Below are 19,607 nucleotides of genomic sequence, written 5' to 3'. Positions count from 1 at the left end.
TATTTCAGACGGTGATGTACGTTCAGAAATTCCATTTGTTTTTTTTTAAATGTTATTTTGATATCGTTTTTTATTTTATTACCATCTTCGGCCGGGGCGTGATGACGGCTGCATCATCTGGCCACCGCACCCACTTCAAGCGGGTCAGCTGCCGGGAAAAGATTTCAACCGTGGGCGGCTTACCCCTGGAGTCGGTACGGTCGGCGGGGATTGCAGTTCGGGGGAGGGGCATGGGGGGAGGTGTGTGAGGGGGGGAGGGGGGGGTGCGTGGGGGGGAGGAGGTGCGTGGGGGGGGGAGGTGCATGGGGGGGGGGAGGTGCATGGGGGGAGGGGCGTGGGGGGGGGGAGGTGCGTGGGGGGGGGGAGGTGCGTGGGGGCGGGGAGGTGCGTGGGGGGGCGGGGAGGTGCGTGGGGGGGGTGCGTGGGGGCAGGAGGTGCGTGGGGGGGGGATGTGTGTGGGGGGGAGGTGCGTAGGGGGGGGTGCGTGGGGGCAGGAGGTGTATGGGGGGGGGGGGGGAGGTGCGTGGGGGGGTGCATTAGGGGGGTGACCGCCGCTCGTTTTTCTCGTAACTCCTCGGCTGCCCCCGCCGCTCTTATCCCAGAGCGTCCAGGAGGTCGAAGTCCGTGAGCGTGGGGTCAGAGGGCGCGGGAGACAGCACGTGCGAAATGTCCGTCACGTCCAGCCCCAGGTGCTCGGTGATTTTGCCGTTCCGGTCGGCCGCCACGGCGTCCCCACCACCGGGGCTTGAGCCGGAGCCGCCCGTGGAGGCACCCTCGGTGCTGGTGGTGGAGACCGCCTCCTGCCGACAGCGCCACCGGTTAGCGCGGTAGGCTACGCACGGTGCGAAAGAAGTTCTACGTAGAATGAGAATTAAATAAATTGATAAAATAAAATAACAATATTCTCACGACGTTTCGGCCACAACACAAGCGGCCTTCATCAGGTGAAGGGGACGAGACTGTCTGGAGGACAGCGCTCCAGACAGACAGCGCTCCAGACAGACAGCGCTCCAGCGCTGTCCTCCAGACAGTCTCGTCCCCTTCACCTGATGAAGGCCGCTTGTGTTGTGGCCGAAACGTCGTGAGAATATTATTGTGTTATTTTATTTTATCAATTTATTATTTTATTCTCATTCTACGTGACTTTACCGAAAGAACCAAAGAAGATGAATCCTTGCAGTCACGAAAGCTTTAAATCGAAATTTAAGTTCTACGTACGTACGGCGGTGGCGGCGTCTCACGGTCACGCCCTGCTACAGCCGCCATCCCCCCCAACCCTCCCCCTGCCTCCTCAAGGATCGCAGGTGAAAGGTCAGGTTAAAGGGGGGGGGGGGGGTCATCACGAAGATTCAGGGTGGCTCGGGGAGTCACGGCGCTGAGCCCACACTGCCGAGAGCCTGGGATCAAATCCGGGTTTTTGCCCGCCGTCCACGACTGAACCGGGGTTATTAAGCGCAGTGAGTTGATGATGGGCTCAACCAGGTCACCAGTGACTTAAATTAACCTTTTTATTTTACCAGGCAATGGCCCACTGAGCTATGTAACTCTTTTTCAGGAGCAACCTGGCTATCACAACACGATAGCTCAATGAAGTGGCGTATTATCACGTGTACATTTATTGCAGCCAAAAACACTGATTTTATTCTGAGTTGTCGCTCATATAGAGACCCATCGACTCGCACAGAGACCCATAGACTTACGACGAGACCCAGAGAACTGCATGGAAACCCAGAGACTCGCACGCGCACTGTGTCGTGGTCAAACTTTGTTCCCGAGCGCGCTATAAGAATGGCGCCGATGCGTATGAAATTAGGGTTGTCCTAAAGCCCCCAACGGCTACGCTGAACGACGGTGTGAACACTGGCTGCGCTCGTACCGATCTGCTGATGAGCTGCGTCTCGTTGTCTCTTGATACGTTGCAGGCGATGGCGATCTGAGACAGCCGATGCTGAGCGTTGCGCTTCTGTTGCACCGTGCAGATTCCGGAAGTCTGGAACACATGCGCGTGCTTTGATAATGTTCACGTATTTAATATCTTATTTCCGTATTTAGTTTAGGTAATTCACGTAATAAGAGAGGTTTGTTTTCGTCGGACGATCATTATCCGCGAAACTTGCTCTTCACGAGCATCTCCGGCACGAGGGAACGCTGCAAAAATAAAACGAATATTACAATTTTTTTTTTTTTAAAGTCCCAGCCAGAGAGGCCTCCTCACCAGGTGTTCTCCCGTGCTGAACTCGCACGTGGGCTTCACGCTGTCCTGCGGCGTCTCGCACCTCCCCTGCAGCACCGTGAACCTCACGTGCGTCACGTCTCCCACGGCCGTCTAGACGCGCACGCACGCAACAAAGATCCTCCTCTCCAACCGTGTGGCCTTCACAGGCTGTTGGGGGCAAGCGCTGTTAGCGCGCAGCACCGCCTATGAAGGCCGCCATGGCACAAGAGGGGGTGGGTGGGTGGCCGCCACCGCTCCCGATCACCTTTGAATATCGATTTAAAGCTTTCGTGACTGCAATGATTCATCTTCTTTGGTTCTTACGGTAAAGTCACGTAGAATGAGAATAAAATAATAAAATAACACAATAAAATTCTCACGACGTTTCGGCCACAACGCAAGCGGCCGTCTTCAGGTGAAAGGTACAGACCTGTCGGGACGACAGAGCTTCATTGTGTTATTTTATTATTTTATTCTCATTCTACGTGACTTTACCGAAAGAACCAAAGAACACCTTTGAATAGTCACGCGTACAGGTGTGGCACTTGTACAAATAACAACTAACAACAACTGAAACAATGACAATTGGCACAACATAAACGCTCGTACACGCGACAGTATAATTTGTTGCAAAAAATGACGCGAGTGGAGGGTTTCACGACGTAAATTTGGCAAATTGACGTCGCCGCTGCCTTGCCAGTGGCGCGCAAGCACAAATAACTACACCGTGCGGGTGGGGGGGGGTGACGTTTCGGGCAATGGGCCTTCTTCATAGCACGCAATTTTTGGTTGAGTCATCACGACACCTACAGTGAGGGAAAAAAGTATTTGATCCCTTGCTGATTTTGTACGTTTGCCCACTGACAAAGAAATGATTAGTCTATAATTTTAATGGTAGGTTTATTTGAACAGTGAGAGACAGAATAACAACAAAATCCAGAAAAACGCATGTCAAAAATGTTATAAATTGATTTGCATTTTAATGAGTGAAATAAGTATTTGACCCTCTCTCAATCAGAAAAATTTCTGGCTCCCAGGTGTCTTTTATACAGGTAATGAGCTGAGATTAGGAGCACACTCTTAAAGGGAGTGCTCCTAATCTCAGCTTGTTACCTGTATAAAAGGCACCTGTCCACAGAAGCAATCAATCAGATTGCAAACTCTCCACCATGACCAAGACCAAAGAGCTCTCCAAGGATGTCAGGGACAAGATTGTAGACCTACACAAGGCTGGAATGGGCTACAAGACCATTGCCAAGCAGCTTGGTGAGAAGGTGCCAACAGTTGGTACGATTATTCGCAAATGTAATAAACACAAAAGAACTGTCAATCGGCCTGGGGCTCTATGCAAGATCTCACCTCGTGGAGTTACAATGATCATGAGAACGGTGAGGAATCAGCCCAGAACTACACGGGAGGATCTTGTCAATGATCTCAAGGCAGCTGGGACCATAGTCACCAAGAAAACAATTGGTAACACACTACGCCGTGAAGGACTGAAATCCTGCAGCGCCCGCAAGGTCCCCCTGCTCAAGAAAGCACATATACATGCCCGTCTGAAGTTTGCCAATAAACATCTGAATGATTCAGAGGACAACTGGGTGAAAGTGTTGTGGTCAGATGAGACCAAAATGGAGCTCTTCGGCATCAACTCAACTCGCCGTGTTTGGAGGAGGAGGAATGCTGCCTATGATCCCAAGAACACCATCCCCACCATAAAACATGGAGGTGGAAACATTATGCTTTGGGAGTGTTTTTCTGCTAAGGGGACAGGACAACTTCACCGCATCAAAGGGACGATGGACGGGGCCATGTCCCGTCAAATCTTGGGTGAGAACCTCCTTCCCTCAGCCAGGGCATTGAAAATGGGTCGTGGATGGGTATTCCAGCATGACAATGACCCAAAACACATGGCCAAGGCAGCAAAGGAGTGGCTCAAGAAGAAGCACATTAAGGTCCTGGAGTGGCCTAGCCAGTCTCCAGACCTTAATCCCATAGAAAATCTGTGGAGGGAGCTGAAGGTTCGAGTTGCCAAACGTCAGTCTCGAAACCTTAATGACTTGGAAAAGATCTGCAAAGAGGAGTGGGACAAAATCCCTCCTGAGATGTGTGAAAACCTGATGGCCAACTACAAGAAACGTCTGACCTCTGTGATTGCCAACAAAGGTTTTGCTACCAAGTACTAAGTCATGTTTTGCAGAGGGGTCAAATACTTATTTCCCTCATTAAAATGCAAATCAATTTATAACATTTTTGACATGCGTTTTTCTTGATTTTGTTGTTATTTTGTCTCTCACTGTTCAAATAAACCTACCATTAAAATTATAGACTGATCATTTCTTTGTCAGTGGGCAAACGTACAAAATCAGCAGGGGATCAAATAATTTTTTCCCTCACTGTAACCCCAAAAAATCTCGTCAGCCGCCTTGTGCAAACGGTTCAAAAAATTCAGAAAAACGATGTCAAATCGTCTTTGAAGATCCCGGCATCCCAAACGTGTTTTTATCCGGATCTCATCCCTGAATCGTAGCACCATACTCCACCTGGTCCACCCCCCCCGCCCCCACCCAATTGTGCCCTTTGGTTGCGGGCGTGCCGTACATGCCGCTCGGCTGACAGGACGACCGCGGGCGCCAGCGGAGGGAGGCTGGCGTTGGCGGCGGTGGCGTTGAGGACGGGCAGCGCGGTGCGGATGACGAGCCACGCGGCCGGGTCGTCGTGGTGGATCGGCACGGGGCAGCCCGTGCACGGGGCGCTCGCCGCGGGCACTGCGCAACGAGTGGAACACGTGGGAGGGGTGCGGTGAGACGTGCTCGTCAGCCGGTCGCCTCCGCGTCACTCCGCTACGGCCGCTGTGATGCTTGCTGTCCGCGTGAACTTCACTCGCTCGCCCATCGTCCTACTGTGTACGCATGGTGAATTTATTTCGCACCGTACGTAGGCAAACCGTGTGCCACCCGCTCGTCCATCTGCCCGACCGAATTGCCCAACTTATATTCTGGTCGCTGCTCCCGTAGTAACCGTTCGCGTGAACTCCACTCGCACGCACGCCCACTCTCCCGCCCACCCAGTCACTCACTAACCCACTCACCTACTCGCTCACCCACTCACCCGCCCATCCAGTCACTCACTAACCCACTCACCTACTCACCCACTCACCCGTCCACCCAGTCACTCACTAACCCACTCACCTACTTGCTCACCCACTCACCCGCCCATCCAGTCACTCACTAACCCACTCACCTACTCACCCACTCACCCGTCCACCCAGTCACTCACTAACCCACTCACCTACTCACTCACCCACCCACCCGCCCATCCAGTCACTCACTAACCCACTCACCTACTCACCCACTCACCCGTCCATCCAGTCACTCACTAACCTACTCGCCTACTCACCCACTCACCCGCCCATCCAGTCACTCACTAACCCACTCACCTACTCACCCACTCAACCGTCCACCCAGTCACTCACTAACCCACTCACCTACTCACTCACCCACACACCCGTCCATCCAGTCACTCACTAACCCACTCACCTACTCACTCACCCACCCACCCTTCCACCCAGTCACTAACCCACTCACCTACTCACTCAGCCATCCACCCAGTCACTCACTAACCCACTCACCTACTCACTCACCCGTCCAACCCAGTCACTCACTAACCCACTCACCTCCTCACCCACCCGTCCATCCAGTCACTAACCCACTCACCTCCTCACTCACCCGTCCATCCAGTCACTCACTAACCCACTCACCTACTCACTCGCCCACTCACCCCTCCATCCAGTCACTAACCCACTCACCTACTCACCCGTCCACCCAGTTACTCACTAACCCACTCACCTACTCACTCACCCACCAACCCAGTCACTTACCCACCTGGGTGGGGGTGGTCTCCATTCCACTGCACGAACTGAAACTCGCTCAACCCCACCTGGAACCTTCACCAAGCCCCAACCTGACCTGACCCTCACTCCATCCCTCCAACTCCACCTTCGCCCCAATGCAACGCTGACTGCCCACCTCATCCACCGGTTCCCTAGCTCCGCCAACCACCGCTGGTCTACGCACGGCCATGGGACCATTGTGCCTCTCGGACCTCCGAGAGGCTGGGAATCCCTGTCTCACTTTGCCCGTCTCGACTTAAGACTGTCGTCTCTGGTGCAGGCCAATGGGCCTCAAAGACGATGCCTCAAGTTATCGGAGCACGTTTAGTTTGCATGTTTTATTTTGCGCAAAGTACGTGTGGCCAATGCAGGCCTGATGCCTTGCAAAAAGTTTATCCATCGGGCGTTTGAACATGCGAACACCTTTATTTTTTTCTGCCGGAAAGGGTAAAAAGCTCTTCTTCATTTCATCGGCGTAACCGCTAACACCCCGTGCGGAGCGGCGAGCACGTCGCCGTGTGGAGGGGTTACCGCTCTCGTGGACGGGCGAGGTGAGCTGGCACGCGGGGAAGCCCCTCACTCGCCCCTCCGACTCCCCGACCCCAAACGCGACCTCCGCTCTGCACTTCCCCAGCGTCTGCGCTCGCGACGGTGCGGACGGGAGAGGACGGGAGAGGACGGTTAGAGCATCGGTCCCCCGAATCGGGTCATCGCCTCGTGACCGCTCAGTGCGGGGAGTGTGGCCGGAGTGTGGGGAGTGTGGCCGTAGTGCGAGGAGTGTGGCCGGAGTGGGGGGAGTGTGGCCGTAGTGTGGGGAGTGTGGCCGTAGTGCGGGGAGTGTGGCCGTAGTGCGGGGAGTGTGGCCGTAGTGCGGGGAGTGTGGCCGTAGTGTGGGGAGTGTGGCCGTAGTGTGGGGAGTGGGGAGTGTGGCCGTAGTGTGGGGAGTGTGGCCGTAGTGCGGGGAGTGTGGCCGTAGTGTGGGGAGTGGGGAGTGTGGCCGTAGTGTGGGGAGTGTGGCCGTAGTGCGGGGAGTGTGGCTGTAGTGCAGGGAGTGTGGCCGTAGCGTGGGGAGTGTGGCCGTAGTGCGGGGAGTGTGGCCGTAGTGCGGGGAGTGTGGCCGTAGTGCGGGGAGTGTGGCTGTAGTGCGGGGAGTGTGGCCGTAGCGTGGGGAGTGTGGCCGTAGTGCGGGGAGTGTGGCCGTAGCGTGGGGAGTGTGGCCATAGTGCGGGGAGTGTGGCCGTTGTGTGGGGAGTGTGGCCGTAGTGCGGGGGGTGTGGCCGTAGTGCGGGGAGTGTGGCCGTAGTGTGGAGAGTGCGGGGAGTGTGGCCGTAGTGTGGGGAGTGTGGCCAGAGTGTTGTGGGGTGTGGCCGTAGTGTGGGGAGTGTGGCCGGAGTGTGGGAAGCGTGGGGAGTGTGGCCGTAGTGCGGGGAGTGTGGTGGAGTGTGGGGAGTGTGGGAAGCGTGGGGAGTGTGGCCGTAGTGCGGGGAGTGTGGCTGGACTGTTGTGGGTGTGGCCAGAGTGGGTAGTGTGGCCATAGTGTGGGGAGTGCAGGCCGTGTGTGCGTGTGTGTGAATATTGCAGGTGAGCGGGGCGGGGGAGACTCACGGCCACGCCCAGGGCCTCTAGGGAACAGCGCCCCCGCTGGCCGGAGCTGCCGTTGCTGGAGCACGACGTCTCCTGCACCGAGAACTCCACGTGGAACCTCAGCCCCACCACCACCTGGGGGGGGGGGGACAGCAGGCGAGCGGCAGAACGACAGCAGCGGCGGCGGCGGCGGCATCGCCACCCGTGACACAGCACGCTTTGGGCACCACGCGGCCAGCGGCAAGTGAGAACATTTGGTCTTGCGCACCCTCATGCGTGCGTCCAGTCCACCACCAATGCGCACCGATCACACACTGAAATAGGCTCTCTGAAACATCAACAACAACAACAATGCTTTTCAGTCCGTTGCAGGGCTGGCTCAGGACTCGGGGATGGATCACGAACGTCAACTTGGTAGCCGTGTTCCAGGTCTTTGGGCCACGGTGGCTAGGAGATGTTAACTATCTCGCCTGGTGTACAGGAGGTCGTGGATTCTATCCCGACCCTGGTGCCTCCTGCTGTATATTTGGAGTTTGCGTCTCTCTTTTCTCCCCGTGGTCGCGTGGATTTTTCTCCGGCTCCTCCGGCTTTTGCCCTCCACAATCGACGTGCGTTACTTAAGGAGTATTTGGCCGCTATAAATTTCCGCCTGACGATAAGCCACTTCGTTGAGCCATCATTTGTGATAGCCAGGTCACCTCTGAGAAACAGACCTTTTCCGCTCGGTGGGGGCCTTACCTGATGAGATGAAATGTTTTTATTTAAACAGTTTTTTTGTTTTGTTTTGACACCGCGCTGTATGTCACCTCCTTGGTCGCCCTGTCGACGCTCTTCAGCGCGAACTGCTTGTGCTGCGCGTTGGCCGAGTTGAAGACTCTGAGCGCCGCATCGACCGCAACCTGGGCCTCCTCCCTGGAAACCGGCACGGCACATCCGGAGCAGCCGGATCCCCAGGTGACCAGCGTCTCTGCGCGGTGGAGTCGAGCACGGTGAGACTGGTACGGTGAGACTGCTAAGTTGAGACGGGCAAAGTGATACAGATATGTTTAGACGAAGATCCCCCCCCGTATAGCCTGAACAGACTGTTGGGGCAAGTGCTGCTAGCGAGCACCTGTGAAGGCCGACACGGCACACGAGGGGGTGGGTGGACAGCACTGTGCCCGTCCGCCTTTGTCTCTCCAGTGGCAATGTTTACACACCGCTACGTACGGTACGAAAGAAGTTCTACATACATACATATCTGACCATATACATATATCCCCGTAGGTGATGAGTGGATGGGTGGGTAAGTTATTAGTGAGTGAATGGGTGGGTAAGTGACTGGGTGGATGGGTGAGTGATTGGGTGGGTGAGTGGGTTAGTGAGTGACTGGATGAATGGGTGAGTGATTGGGTGGGTGAGTGAGTGGCTTAGTGAGTGACTGGATGGATGGGTGAGTGATTGGGTGGGTGAGTGAGTGGGCTAGTGAGTGACTGGATGGATGGGTGAGTGATTGGGTGGGTGAGTGATTGGGTGGGTGAGTGAGTGGGTTAGTGAGTGACTGGATGGATGGGTGAGTGATTGGGTGGGTGAGTGAGTGTGTTAGTGATTGACTGGATGGATGGGTGAGTGATTGGGTGAGTGAGAGAGTGGGTTAGTGAGTGACTGTATGGATGGGTGAGTGCTTGGGTGGTTGAGTGAGTGGGTTAGTGAGTGACTGGATGGATGGGTGAGTGATTGGGTGGGTGAGTGAGTGGGTTAGTGAGTGACTGGATGGATGGGTGAGTGATTGGGCGAGTGAGAGAGTGTGTTAGTGAGTGATTGGATGGATGGGTGAGTGATTGGGTGGGTGAATGAGTGGGTTAGTGAGTGACTGGATGGATGGGTGAGTGATTAGGTGTGTGAGTGAGTGGGTTAGTGAGTGACTGTATGGATGGGTGAGTGATTGGGCGGGTTAGTGAGTGGGTTAGTGAGTGACTGGATGGATGGGTGAGTGATTGGGCGAGTGAGAGAGTGGGTTAGTGAGTGACTGGATGGATGGGTGAGTGATTGGGTGGGTGAATGAGTGGGTTAGTGAGTGACTGGATGGATGGGTGAGTGATTGGGTGGGTGAGTGAGTGGGTTAGTGAGTGACTGGATGGATGGGTGAGTGATTGGGCGGGTGAGAGAGTGGGTTAGTGAGTGACTGTACGGATGGGTGAGTGATTGGGTGGGTGAGTGAGTGGGTTAGTGAGTGACTGGATGGATGGATGAGTGATTGGGCGGGTTAGTGAGTGGGTTAGTGAGTGACTGGATGGATGGGTGAGTGATTGGGCGAGTGAGAGAGTGGGTTAGTGAGTGACTGGATGGATGGGTGAATGATTGGGTGGGTGAATGAGTGGGTTAGTGAGTGACTGGATGGATGGGTGAGTGATTGGGTGGGTGAGTGAGTGGGTTAGTGAGTGACTGGATGGATGGGTGAGTGATTGGGTGGGTGAGAGAGTGGGTTAGTGAGTGACTGGATGGATGGGTGAGTGATTGGGTGGGTGAGTGAGTGGGTTAGTGAGTGACTGGATGGATGGTTGAGTGATTTGTTGAGTGAGAGAGTGGGTTAGTGAGTGACTGGATGGATGGGTGAGTGATTGGGCGAGTGAGAGAGTGGGTTAGTGAGTGACTGGATGGATGGGTGAGTGATTGGGTGGGTGAGTGAGTGGGTTAGTGAGTGACTGGATGGATGGGTGAGTGATTGGGTGGGTGAGTGAGTGGGCTAGTGAGTGACTGGATGGATGGGTGAGTGATTGGGTGGGTGAGTGGGTTAGTGAGTGACTGGATGGATGGGTGAGTGACTGGGCGAGTGAGAGAGTGGGTTAGTGAGTGACTGGATGGATGGGTGAGTGATTGGGCGAGTGAGAGAGTGGGTTAGTGAGTGACTGGATGGATGGGTGAGTGATTGGGTGAGTGAATGAGTGGGTTAGTGAGTGACTGGATGGATGGGTGAGTGATTGGGTGGGTGAGTGAGTGGGTTAGTGAGTGACTGGATGGATGGGTGAGTGATTGGGCGGGTGAGAGAGTGGGTTAGTGAGTGACTGTACGGATGGGTGAGTGATTGGGTGGGTGAGTGAGTGGGTTAGTGAGTAACTGGATGGATGGGTGAGTGATTGGGCGGGTTAGTGAGTGGGTTAGTGAGTGACTGGATGGATGGGTGAGTGATTGAGCGAGTGAGAGAGTGGGTTAGTGAGTGACTGGATGGATGGGTGAATGATTGGGTGGGTGAATGAGTGGGTTAGTGAGTGACTGGATGGATGGGTGAGTGATTGGGTGGGTGAGTGGGTTAGTGAGTGACTGGATGGATGGGTGAGTGATTGGGCGGGTGAGAGAGTGGGTTAGTGAGTGACTGGATGGATGGGTGAGTGATTGGGTGGGTGAGTGAGTGGGTTAGTGAGTGACTGGATGGATGGGTGAGTGATTTGGTGAGTGAGAGAGTGGGTTAGTGAGTGACTGGATGGATGGGTGAGTGATTGGGCGAGTGAGAGAGTGGGTTAGTGAGTGACTGGATGGATGGGTGAGTGATTGGGTGGGTGAGTGAGTGGGCTAGTCAGTGACTGGATGGATGGGTGAGTGATTGGGTGGGTGAGTGAGTGGGTTAGTGAGTGACTGGATGGATGGGTGAGTGATTGGGTGGGTGAGAGAGTAGGTTAGTGAGTGACTGGATGGATGGGTGAATGATTGGGTGGGTGAGTGAGTGGGTTAGTGAGTTACTGGATGGATGGGTGAGTGATTGGGTGGGTGAGTGAGTGACTGGATGGATGGGTGAGTGATTGGGCGAGTGAGAGAGCGGGTTAGTGAGTGACTGGATGGATGGGTGAGTGATTGGGCGGGTGAGAGAGTGGGTTAGTGAGTGACTGGATGGATGGGTGAGTGATTGGGCGAGTGAGAGAGTAGGCGTGCGAGCGAAGTTCACGCTAACGGTTACCACGGTAGCAGCAACAGAACATAAATTGGGTGATTTAAGTGGGAAGATGGGCGAGTGAGTGGCACGGTGCGAAAGAGGTTGTACATACATGCATACATACAGCGCGCTTGGAACTCGGTGTAACGTGACATGGCCTTCACCCCCGGGGGGGCGGGGGGTGGGGTGGCATGCCGTGGCCCTCGGCTTGCGCAAACAGCCGGTGTGGCACGGTGCAGAGGCCGCGGGGTCCTCTCTCTCTCTCTTGTTGTCATGTCCCCATGCGCTTATCGGAGCGCTCGGCTCTTTGATGTTACGGCGGCCGCCCCCCCCCACCCCCCTTCCGCCATCGCACGGCAAATCATTACCCAGGCCTTGGCTGGCAACTGGGTTTGAGTTGGTGCAGATGCAGGTGCCATGGCCAGCCCGAGTCCAATGGGGAGTCACTGACACGGTGGCGGAGGGATAATCAAATCGTCGTCGCGCGGGATGGCGTGGTGTCCGTGCCGTTCTTGGAAGCACGACATTCAACAGGAAGGCACGCACCGTGTTGCGCAGACGCAGCCTGCGGGAGTTCCGCAGCTGGGTTGCGGTACTGCCGCGCGATGGATTTCGACGATGACGACGACGACGACGTGCGAGTAAGGGAGCGAGCGAGTTACCTTCGAGGATTGGTTTCTTCATCTGGCACGTGGGGTGTCCCACAGCCGTGGCCTCCTTGCCCGGAAGGAAGTCAACGTCCCCGTAACAGACACCCAGCATCTGCGCGTGGGGACACGGGGGGGGGGGGGGGGCACGTGGGGACACGGGGGTGACGCGGGGTGACGCGGGGGGACATGCAAGGACACGGCGGGGACACGGGGGGACGCGGGGGGACACGGGGGGGACACGGGAGGACACGGGGGGACACGCAGGGACATGACACATGGGAATAAGGGGACTTATGGATATAGAAACATGGCGACACATGGAATGTGAGGATAGAGGGACGTGGGGACATGGGTACAGCGGGGTATAGAGACGTGAGTACAGGGGGTCGATGTGATCTCTGGTCCACCCAGTAGCAAGCAGCACCTCAATGGAATTTAACCAAATTAAGTGCACAACCAAATGTGTATGTGGCGGTCCCCCAATTTAGTCGTCCCCGAGTCTGTGGGTTTTCCACGCAAGCCTGTGGGTTTTCCACGCGAGCCTGTGGGTTTTCCACGCGAGTCTGTGGGTTTTCCACGCGAGTCTGTGGGTTTTCTACGCGAGTCTGTGGGTTTTCCACGCGAGTCTGTGGGTTTCCCACGTGAGTCTGTGGGTTTTCCACGCGAGTCTGTGGGTTTTCTACGCGAGTCTGTGGGTTTTCCACGCGAGTCTGTGGGTTTTCCGCGCGAGTCTGTGGGTTTTCCACGCGAGTCTGTGGGTTTTCTACGCGAGTCTGTGGGTTTTCCACGCGAGTCTGTGGGTTTTCCCCACGAGTCTGTGGGTTTTCCACGCGAGTCTGTGGGTTTTCCACGCGAGTCTGTGGGTTTTCCACGCGAGTCTGTGGGTTTTCTACGCGAGTCTGTGGGTTTTCCACGCGAGTCTGTGGGTTTTCCACGCGAGTCTGTGGGTTTTCTACACGAGTCTGTGGGTTTTCCACGCGAGTCTGTGGGTTTTCCACGCGAGTCTGTGGGTTTTCTACGCGAGTCTGTGGGTTTTCCACGCGAGTCTGTGGGTTTTCCACGCGAGTCTGTGGGTTTTCTACACGAGTCTGTGGGTTTTCCACGCGAGTCTGTGGGTTTTCTACGCGAGTCTGTGGGTTTTCTACGCGAGTCTGTGGGTTTTCTATGTGAGTCTGTGGGTTTTCTACGCGAGTCTGTGGGTTTTCCCCGCGAGTCTGTGGGTTTTCTATGTGAGTCTGTGGGTTTTCCACACGAGTCTGTGGGTTTTCCCCGCGAGTCTGTGGGTTTTCCACGCGAGTCTGTGGGTTTTCTACACGAGTCTGTGGGTTTTCTACGCGAGTCTGTGGGTTTTCCACGCGAGTCTGTGGGTTTTCCACGCGAGTCTGTGGGTTTTCTACACGAGCGTGTGGGTTTTCCCCACGAGTCTGTGGGTTTTCCACGCGAGTCTATGGGTTTTCCACGCGAGTCTGTGGGTTTTCCACGCGAGTCTGTGGGTTTTCCACGCCAGTCTGTGGGTTTTCCACGCCAGTCTGTGGGTTTTCCACGCGAGCGTGTGGGTTTTCCACGCGAGTCTGTAGGTTTTCTATGCGAGTCTGTGGGTTTTCCACGCGAGTCTGTGGGTTTTCCACGCGAGTCTGTGGGTTTTCCCCACGAGTCTGTGGGTTTTCCACGCGAGTCTGTGGGTTTTCTACGCGAGTCTGTGGGTTTTCCACGCGAGTCTGTGGGTTTTCCACGCGAGTCTGTGGGTTTTCCCCACGAGTCTGTGGGTTTTCCACGCCAGTCTGTGGGTTTTCCACGCCAGTCTGTGGGTTTTCCACGCGAGCGTGTGGGTTTTCCACGCGAGTCTGTAGGTTTTCTATGCGAGTCTGTGGGTTTTCCACGCGAGTCTGTGGGTTTTCCACGCGAGTCTGTGGGTTTTCCCCACGAGTCTGTGGGTTTTCCACGCGAGTCTGTGGGTTTTCTACGCGAGTCTGTGGGTTTTCCACGCGAGTCTGTGGGTTTTCCACGCGAGTCTATGGGTTTTCCACGCGAGTCTGTGGGTTTTCCACGCGAGTCTGTGGGTTTTCCACGCCAGTCTGTGGGTTTTCCACGCCAGTCTGTGGGTTTTCCACGCGAGCGTGTGGGTTTTCCACGCGAGTCTGTAGGTTTTCTATGCGAGTCTGTGGGTTTTCCACGCGAGTCTGTGGGTTTTCCACGCGAGTCTGTGGGTTTTCCCCACGAGTCTGTGGGTTTTCCACGCGAGTCTGTGGGTTTTCTACGCGAGTCTGTGGGTTTTCCACGCGAGTCTGTGGGTTTTCCACGCGAGTCTGTGGGTTTTCCCCACGAGTCTGTGGGTTTTCCACGCGAGTCTGTGGGTTTTCCACGCCAGTCTGTGGGTTTTCCACGCGAGTCTGTGGGTTTTCTATGCGAGTCCTATGGGGTCTCGTCAGCGACCGGGCGCCGGCTCCCGTGCTGCGACCTCCCGAGCCTCTCTTCCACCTCTTGATGACAGTGCACCTCACATCATACGACCTACTGGAGTATCGCCAGGGTGCAGCTACCCTCATGCCGATTCCTCTTACCCGTGTCGAGGACTCCAAACCGACCGTTTTGTTTCATTCACCCCCCCCCCTCCCCCCATAGCCTGAAAGAACTGTTGGGGCAAATGCTGTGAGCGAGTAGCACCTCTAAAGGCCGCCACGGCACACGAGACGGTGGGTTGGCCAGCACCACGCCCGGCCGCCTTTGCCTCCCTCTGTGTCGACGTTTCCACACCGCACCAGGTACTCATTTGAGGCCGAGTCGGCCTCGGGGAGGCCCGGGACCGGCGCAGAAAATCGTCACCGGCGTTGGCCCGTGAGCGGGAATGGAACTCGGGCCGCCGGGTTCGTAGCGCGGCGTAGCGCTAAACCCCATGCGCGATCGCTTTCCCACAACCACCGCCACCGCCACACTGCAGGTTCCCGTTTCTGTTCTAGCGCACGGCGGCAATCCGGGAGCCGGATGCCACCGTCGAGGTCTGCTGCTGGCCACGACGAGAGGGCTTCACAGCAGAGAGAGAGAGAGAGAGAGTTCGTGTCGTTTTGCTTTTTTCTTTCATTGGGCCATAGTTTGGGTTCCACGGTCACAGACGCGCTGCCGCTACCGGCAGCGCGTCTCGAATTTCCCATTCACGAAGGGGGAAGTTGCGCTTCGGCCTGCTGTTGGTGTCCTGACGCGGTCGTCGATGGTTCCACCACCAGGGTCACCGAGCGGGAGGAATATCACAGCCAGGAGGTGTGCGATGTTTGGGTCTCGAAAGAGGCGGTGTTTATTCTGGATACTGCAGGTCACAACAACACACTAACTCAATCAGTCAATCATGCACTCACCCACTTACTCACCCACTGACTCGCTCACCCCACCCACGCACTCACTGCACCACAGGTCACCTCACTTCTCTCTCTCTGCTTCTCCCCTCGTACTGCTCCACTCTGGAAATCCCTCCTCCTCCTCCCATCACCATCATCATCATTGTCGTCGTCGTCGTCATCGCGTTTATCCAAACGCTTTTACAACAACAACAACAACAACCTTGCCCCAATACGAGGAACGTGTTACACTCTCACTATATATTCCAGCTTTTACAGTGCTGCTTGTGGCTGGCTGCATGACATTCTGAAGCCTTTGGGCACCGTGCTCAGCAACGGTGATTTTTTTTGTGTGTTTTTTGTGTTGTTGTTGTGGCAATGCTGGTGCCAGCGCTCACTGCAGTGTTGTCGGACTTGAAGAGACACTCGGACAGCCTGGAGCCGCCCTTCTGCTCGCACTCCGTCTCCTTGATGTCGAACATCAGGTGGTAGCGCTTCAGTTCCCCAGGGAGGTCCTGGTAGGGAGACGCGGACGCGCACGCCGGCACACGCAGACACACACGCAGACACACGCAGACACACACGCCGGCACACGCAGACACACACGCAGACACACGCACACACAAACGCAGACACACGCACACATACAGACACACACGCACACACACGCAGACACGCGCACACGCAGACACGCGCACACGCAGACACGCGCACACGCAGACACACATGCACACAAACGCAGACACACACACACATGCAGACACACACGCACACAAACGCAGACACACACACACAGACACACGCACACATACAGACACACGCACACACACGCAGACACACGCACACATACAGACACACGCACACACACGCAGACACACAGACACACACGCACCCATACAGACACACACACACATGCAGACACACGTAGTGCGAAGACAACCATACCCCTCCCCCCCCCCGACGTGTAGCCTGTAACAGACTGTAAGGGCAAGTGCTGTTAGCGAGCAGCACCTATGAGGCCGGCACGGCACGCGAGGGGGTGGGGTGGCCGGCACCACGCCCGGCCGCCTTTGTCTCCCCGGTGGCGATATTTACTACACACCGCACCAGGTACTCATTTGAGGCTGAGTTGACATAGGTAGAAGCCCACGACCGGTTCGGATAATCATCACCGGTGTTGGCCACGAGCGGGAATCGAACTCGGGCCTTCAGGGGGTTCCGAGCGCAGCGCGCCAACCGCTACTACGCGACCGCTCCCCACACACACAGTGACAAAGATAAAAGATCCCCCGTATAGCCTTAACAGACTGTAGGGGCAAGTGCTGTTAGCGAGCACCTATGAATGCCGGAACGGTACACGAGGGGGTGGGTGGCCAGCACCACGCCCGACCGCCTTTGTCTCCCTAGTAGCGATGTTTTACACACCGCACCAGGTACTCATTTGAGGCTGAGTCGACCTAGGGGAGGCCCGGGACCGGTTCAGATAATCGTCACTGGTGTTGGCCGTGAGCGGGAATCGAACCCGGGTCGCCAGGTTTGTAGCGCAGCGCGCTAACCGCTACACCACCGCTCCCCACACACAGTGACACACACACAGTGAGACAGGGATGCACATACGCGGGCACACAGTGACACACACACACAGTGAGACAGGGTTGGACATACGCGGGCAAATGGACAAGCACACGCGCAGGCACCGCGTTTGCGTAGAGTGATACGAGAAGACGCGCCTGGGAAGATTGGGAATCCCGCCGTCAGGTTTCCTCCCATCCTGCTCCCTCTTTTTCCAGCGTCACTGCCGCGACTATCGCTGCTGCTGCTGCTGCCGACGCCGTAACGAAATCGGTCACGTTTGTTCGTCATTCGACAACTTCATTAAATCGGCCGTGTCGGGTGGAGGAGGCTGCACGACACAACATATTACTTACGTGGCCCAAAAAAACGTGTCAATTACGGACGATTCCAGGCTATGTTGAGCAATAAGTTGATACAAATTCCAATATCGCCATCGTCATGATAATCAAGATCCATGGGCAGGCAGCCCCTAGGTGTCCACTGCACATTTCGTCATTTGTTTACACTTTCCTCTTTTCTTGTGCCAATCTGCTCAAATAGTGGCCACATCTTTCTGGCACCAATCTCTTATGGTGGCGTGTCGTCAAGCCGTCCTCTTTTAGGTCTTCCTCTCTTTCCTGTTCCTTCCATTTTTCCCCAAACAATACACTCTACATGTTTCTACTGTTGTCCATCGTGCATAGCTACTATAAATTAAGATGAATGGGTAAATTGCACCTTAAAAAAAGACAAATCACCAAATTGGTACCGCCGGTTAGTTACGTTGTACGTGTGCGTTGAACTTCTTTAGTACCGTACGTAGCCGACCGCGCTAACCGGAGGTGCGACCGCGCCGTCGGCGGCACTCGCGTTGCCCGGACGCACACTCCCCGCTCGGCAAAAAAGCCTCGCCGCACCTTGCGCCAGGCCATCTTGACTCGCGCCAGCCGGTAGAGGTGCCCTCCGGACGCGCCGTTGAAGCTCCCCACGGCCGTCTCGGCGGCCAGCCGCACCTGCGCGTCCGTCACGGGCAAGCGGCTCCCCAGCTCCTCCTGCGCCTGCGGTGCCGTCGGCGCCCCCATCCCGCCGCGGCCGAAGAAGAACAAGCAGCAGCAGCAGCAGCAGAGCAGCAGCAGCGGTGACGGCGACGACGGCCGAGGACGACGGGGCGGCGGCAGCATCGTGGCGAGCGCCGGGCGTAGCGAGACGACGGGAGAGAGGAGTGGAAACGATGCTGCGAGCGGGATGTGGCGGTGACCGCCACACCCCGCCCGCTTATTCCCCCCCCCCCCCCCCCGATCACTCCGCCGTCCGGTGCCATGTGTTTGACCCCGGGTCGGCCGTTGGGGCTGACGTCCAAAAAGCAGGGGGGGAAGAGGGCAGATGTGGAGGCGCGATAGCAGGCGTGGGCTGCGGCGACTATGCAGTAAACACGCGGCGCCACTCGGTAAACACGGGGAGGCGGGCGACGCACGGAGGCGGGTTGCAGCGATGGGCAGCCTGCGCGGTGAGGGGTCCGCGGGGGTCTCTTGCCACAGGCCGCCACGTCGACCGATTGAGCGGCGATCCATCGAGCTGCTTCGAGTTTATTTCATTCGTTACACGGACCCGTTTTAGCCGGGTGCCCGGGTTATTTTACGCGGGAGATCGCTGGAGCCGCGTAGTACGGAGGGTTGATGGGCAACATTTGCGCGCTCTGGCGAGCTAGCCAGTGGACGTCTTGAGGAGTAGCCTCGTGGTGAATATGTACGGTGGACTTCCTTCGCACCGTTCGTAGCCAACCGTGCGAATCAGAGGTGCGGGGGAGGGACAACAAACTAAACACAAAAAATCAGTTCAAAAGAAATGCGATTTAAAAGTGCCAAGCTCCAGTTGCTTCCTAATATCGGAAGAGCGTTCCAGACGGCCGCTAGCCGAAAGCCGCTGCGAAGATGACCGGAGTTTGCGCGACGGTTTATGCTCCTATTCCGCAATGCAGGCCTGCGAATGAAGTAATTGGCGCTGGGAGTTTACGACACGGTGCGAGGCGTCGACTCACGGAGGGGAAACTTCATTAGACTCGCACGAGAGACCCACGGACTCGAATAGACGCCGCCACAGAGTCACGTGGGAGATTCGCAGACCCATGGACGTTTAAGCGGCGACGGTGATGATAATAATGCAATTTAAAACGCGCTCAAATTTGCGGACGTAACGGCCGCAACTCAGAGGCGCGGAGCCAAGCTCAGAGTCACTCGAAAGCGTGGTTATAGAGGTGAGTTTCATAAGTGTCTCCTGAAGGAGGCGATTGAGGTGATGCTACGAATGTGCAGAGGGATTGCGTTCCAGACTGTTGTTTGTGGGTTTTTTTGTGCACAAGTCGCGGCTCGACGTTGTCGGCGACGTTCTCGGCCCCGGGGCCGCCCTAAAGCATCCGTCGGTGCTCAGGAGCAACTTGGCCCCCAACATCCGCCGTGCGATGTTCCCAACGCAGGTC

General features: G+C 56.2%; 1 protein-coding gene across 1 annotated transcript; it reads right to left on the bottom strand.

The window, feature by feature from the left end:
• Nucleotides 1-545: 545 nt before the first annotated feature.
• LOC116952767 (kininogen-1-like) lies at nucleotides 546-18,404 on the bottom strand. The gene is made up of 10 exons (XM_032972392.2): nucleotides 18,049-18,404; nucleotides 15,976-16,092; nucleotides 12,261-12,360; nucleotides 8,498-8,658; nucleotides 7,713-7,826; nucleotides 6,639-6,744; nucleotides 4,817-4,983; nucleotides 2,216-2,326; nucleotides 1,877-1,990; nucleotides 546-800 (listed from the first exon to the last, which is right to left on the bottom strand). The coding sequence occupies exons 1-10, from the start codon at nucleotides 18,310-18,312 to the stop codon at nucleotides 594-596; spliced, it is 1,461 nt and encodes a 486-aa protein (XP_032828283.1). The 5' UTR covers nucleotides 18,313-18,404; the 3' UTR covers nucleotides 546-593.
• Between the last annotated feature and the right edge of the window lie 1,203 nt (nucleotides 18,405-19,607).

This window comes from Petromyzon marinus, chromosome 48, assembly GCF_048934315.1.
Source record: "Petromyzon marinus isolate PM22_M1 ecotype Great Lakes invasive population chromosome 48, UKy_Petmar_22M1.pri1.0, whole genome shotgun sequence".
NCBI lineage: Eukaryota > Metazoa > Chordata > Hyperoartia > Petromyzontiformes > Petromyzontidae > Petromyzon > Petromyzon marinus.
This window is presented reverse-complemented; position numbering and strand designations above follow the sequence as displayed.

Coding starts and splice junctions, on each gene's coding strand:
- LOC116952767 (XM_032972392.2), bottom strand. CDS start 18,312: ATGCTGCCGCCGCCCCGTCGTCCTCGGCCGTCGTCGCCGTCACCGCTG. Junction 16,093..18,048: donor TCAAGATGGCCTGGCGCAAG/GTGCGGCGAGGC, acceptor TCTCCCTACCAG/GACCTCCCTGGGGAACTGAA. Junction 8,659..12,260: donor GAAGAAACCAATCCTCGAAG/GTAACTCGCTCG, acceptor TCCACCGCGCAG/AGACGCTGGTCACCTGGGGA.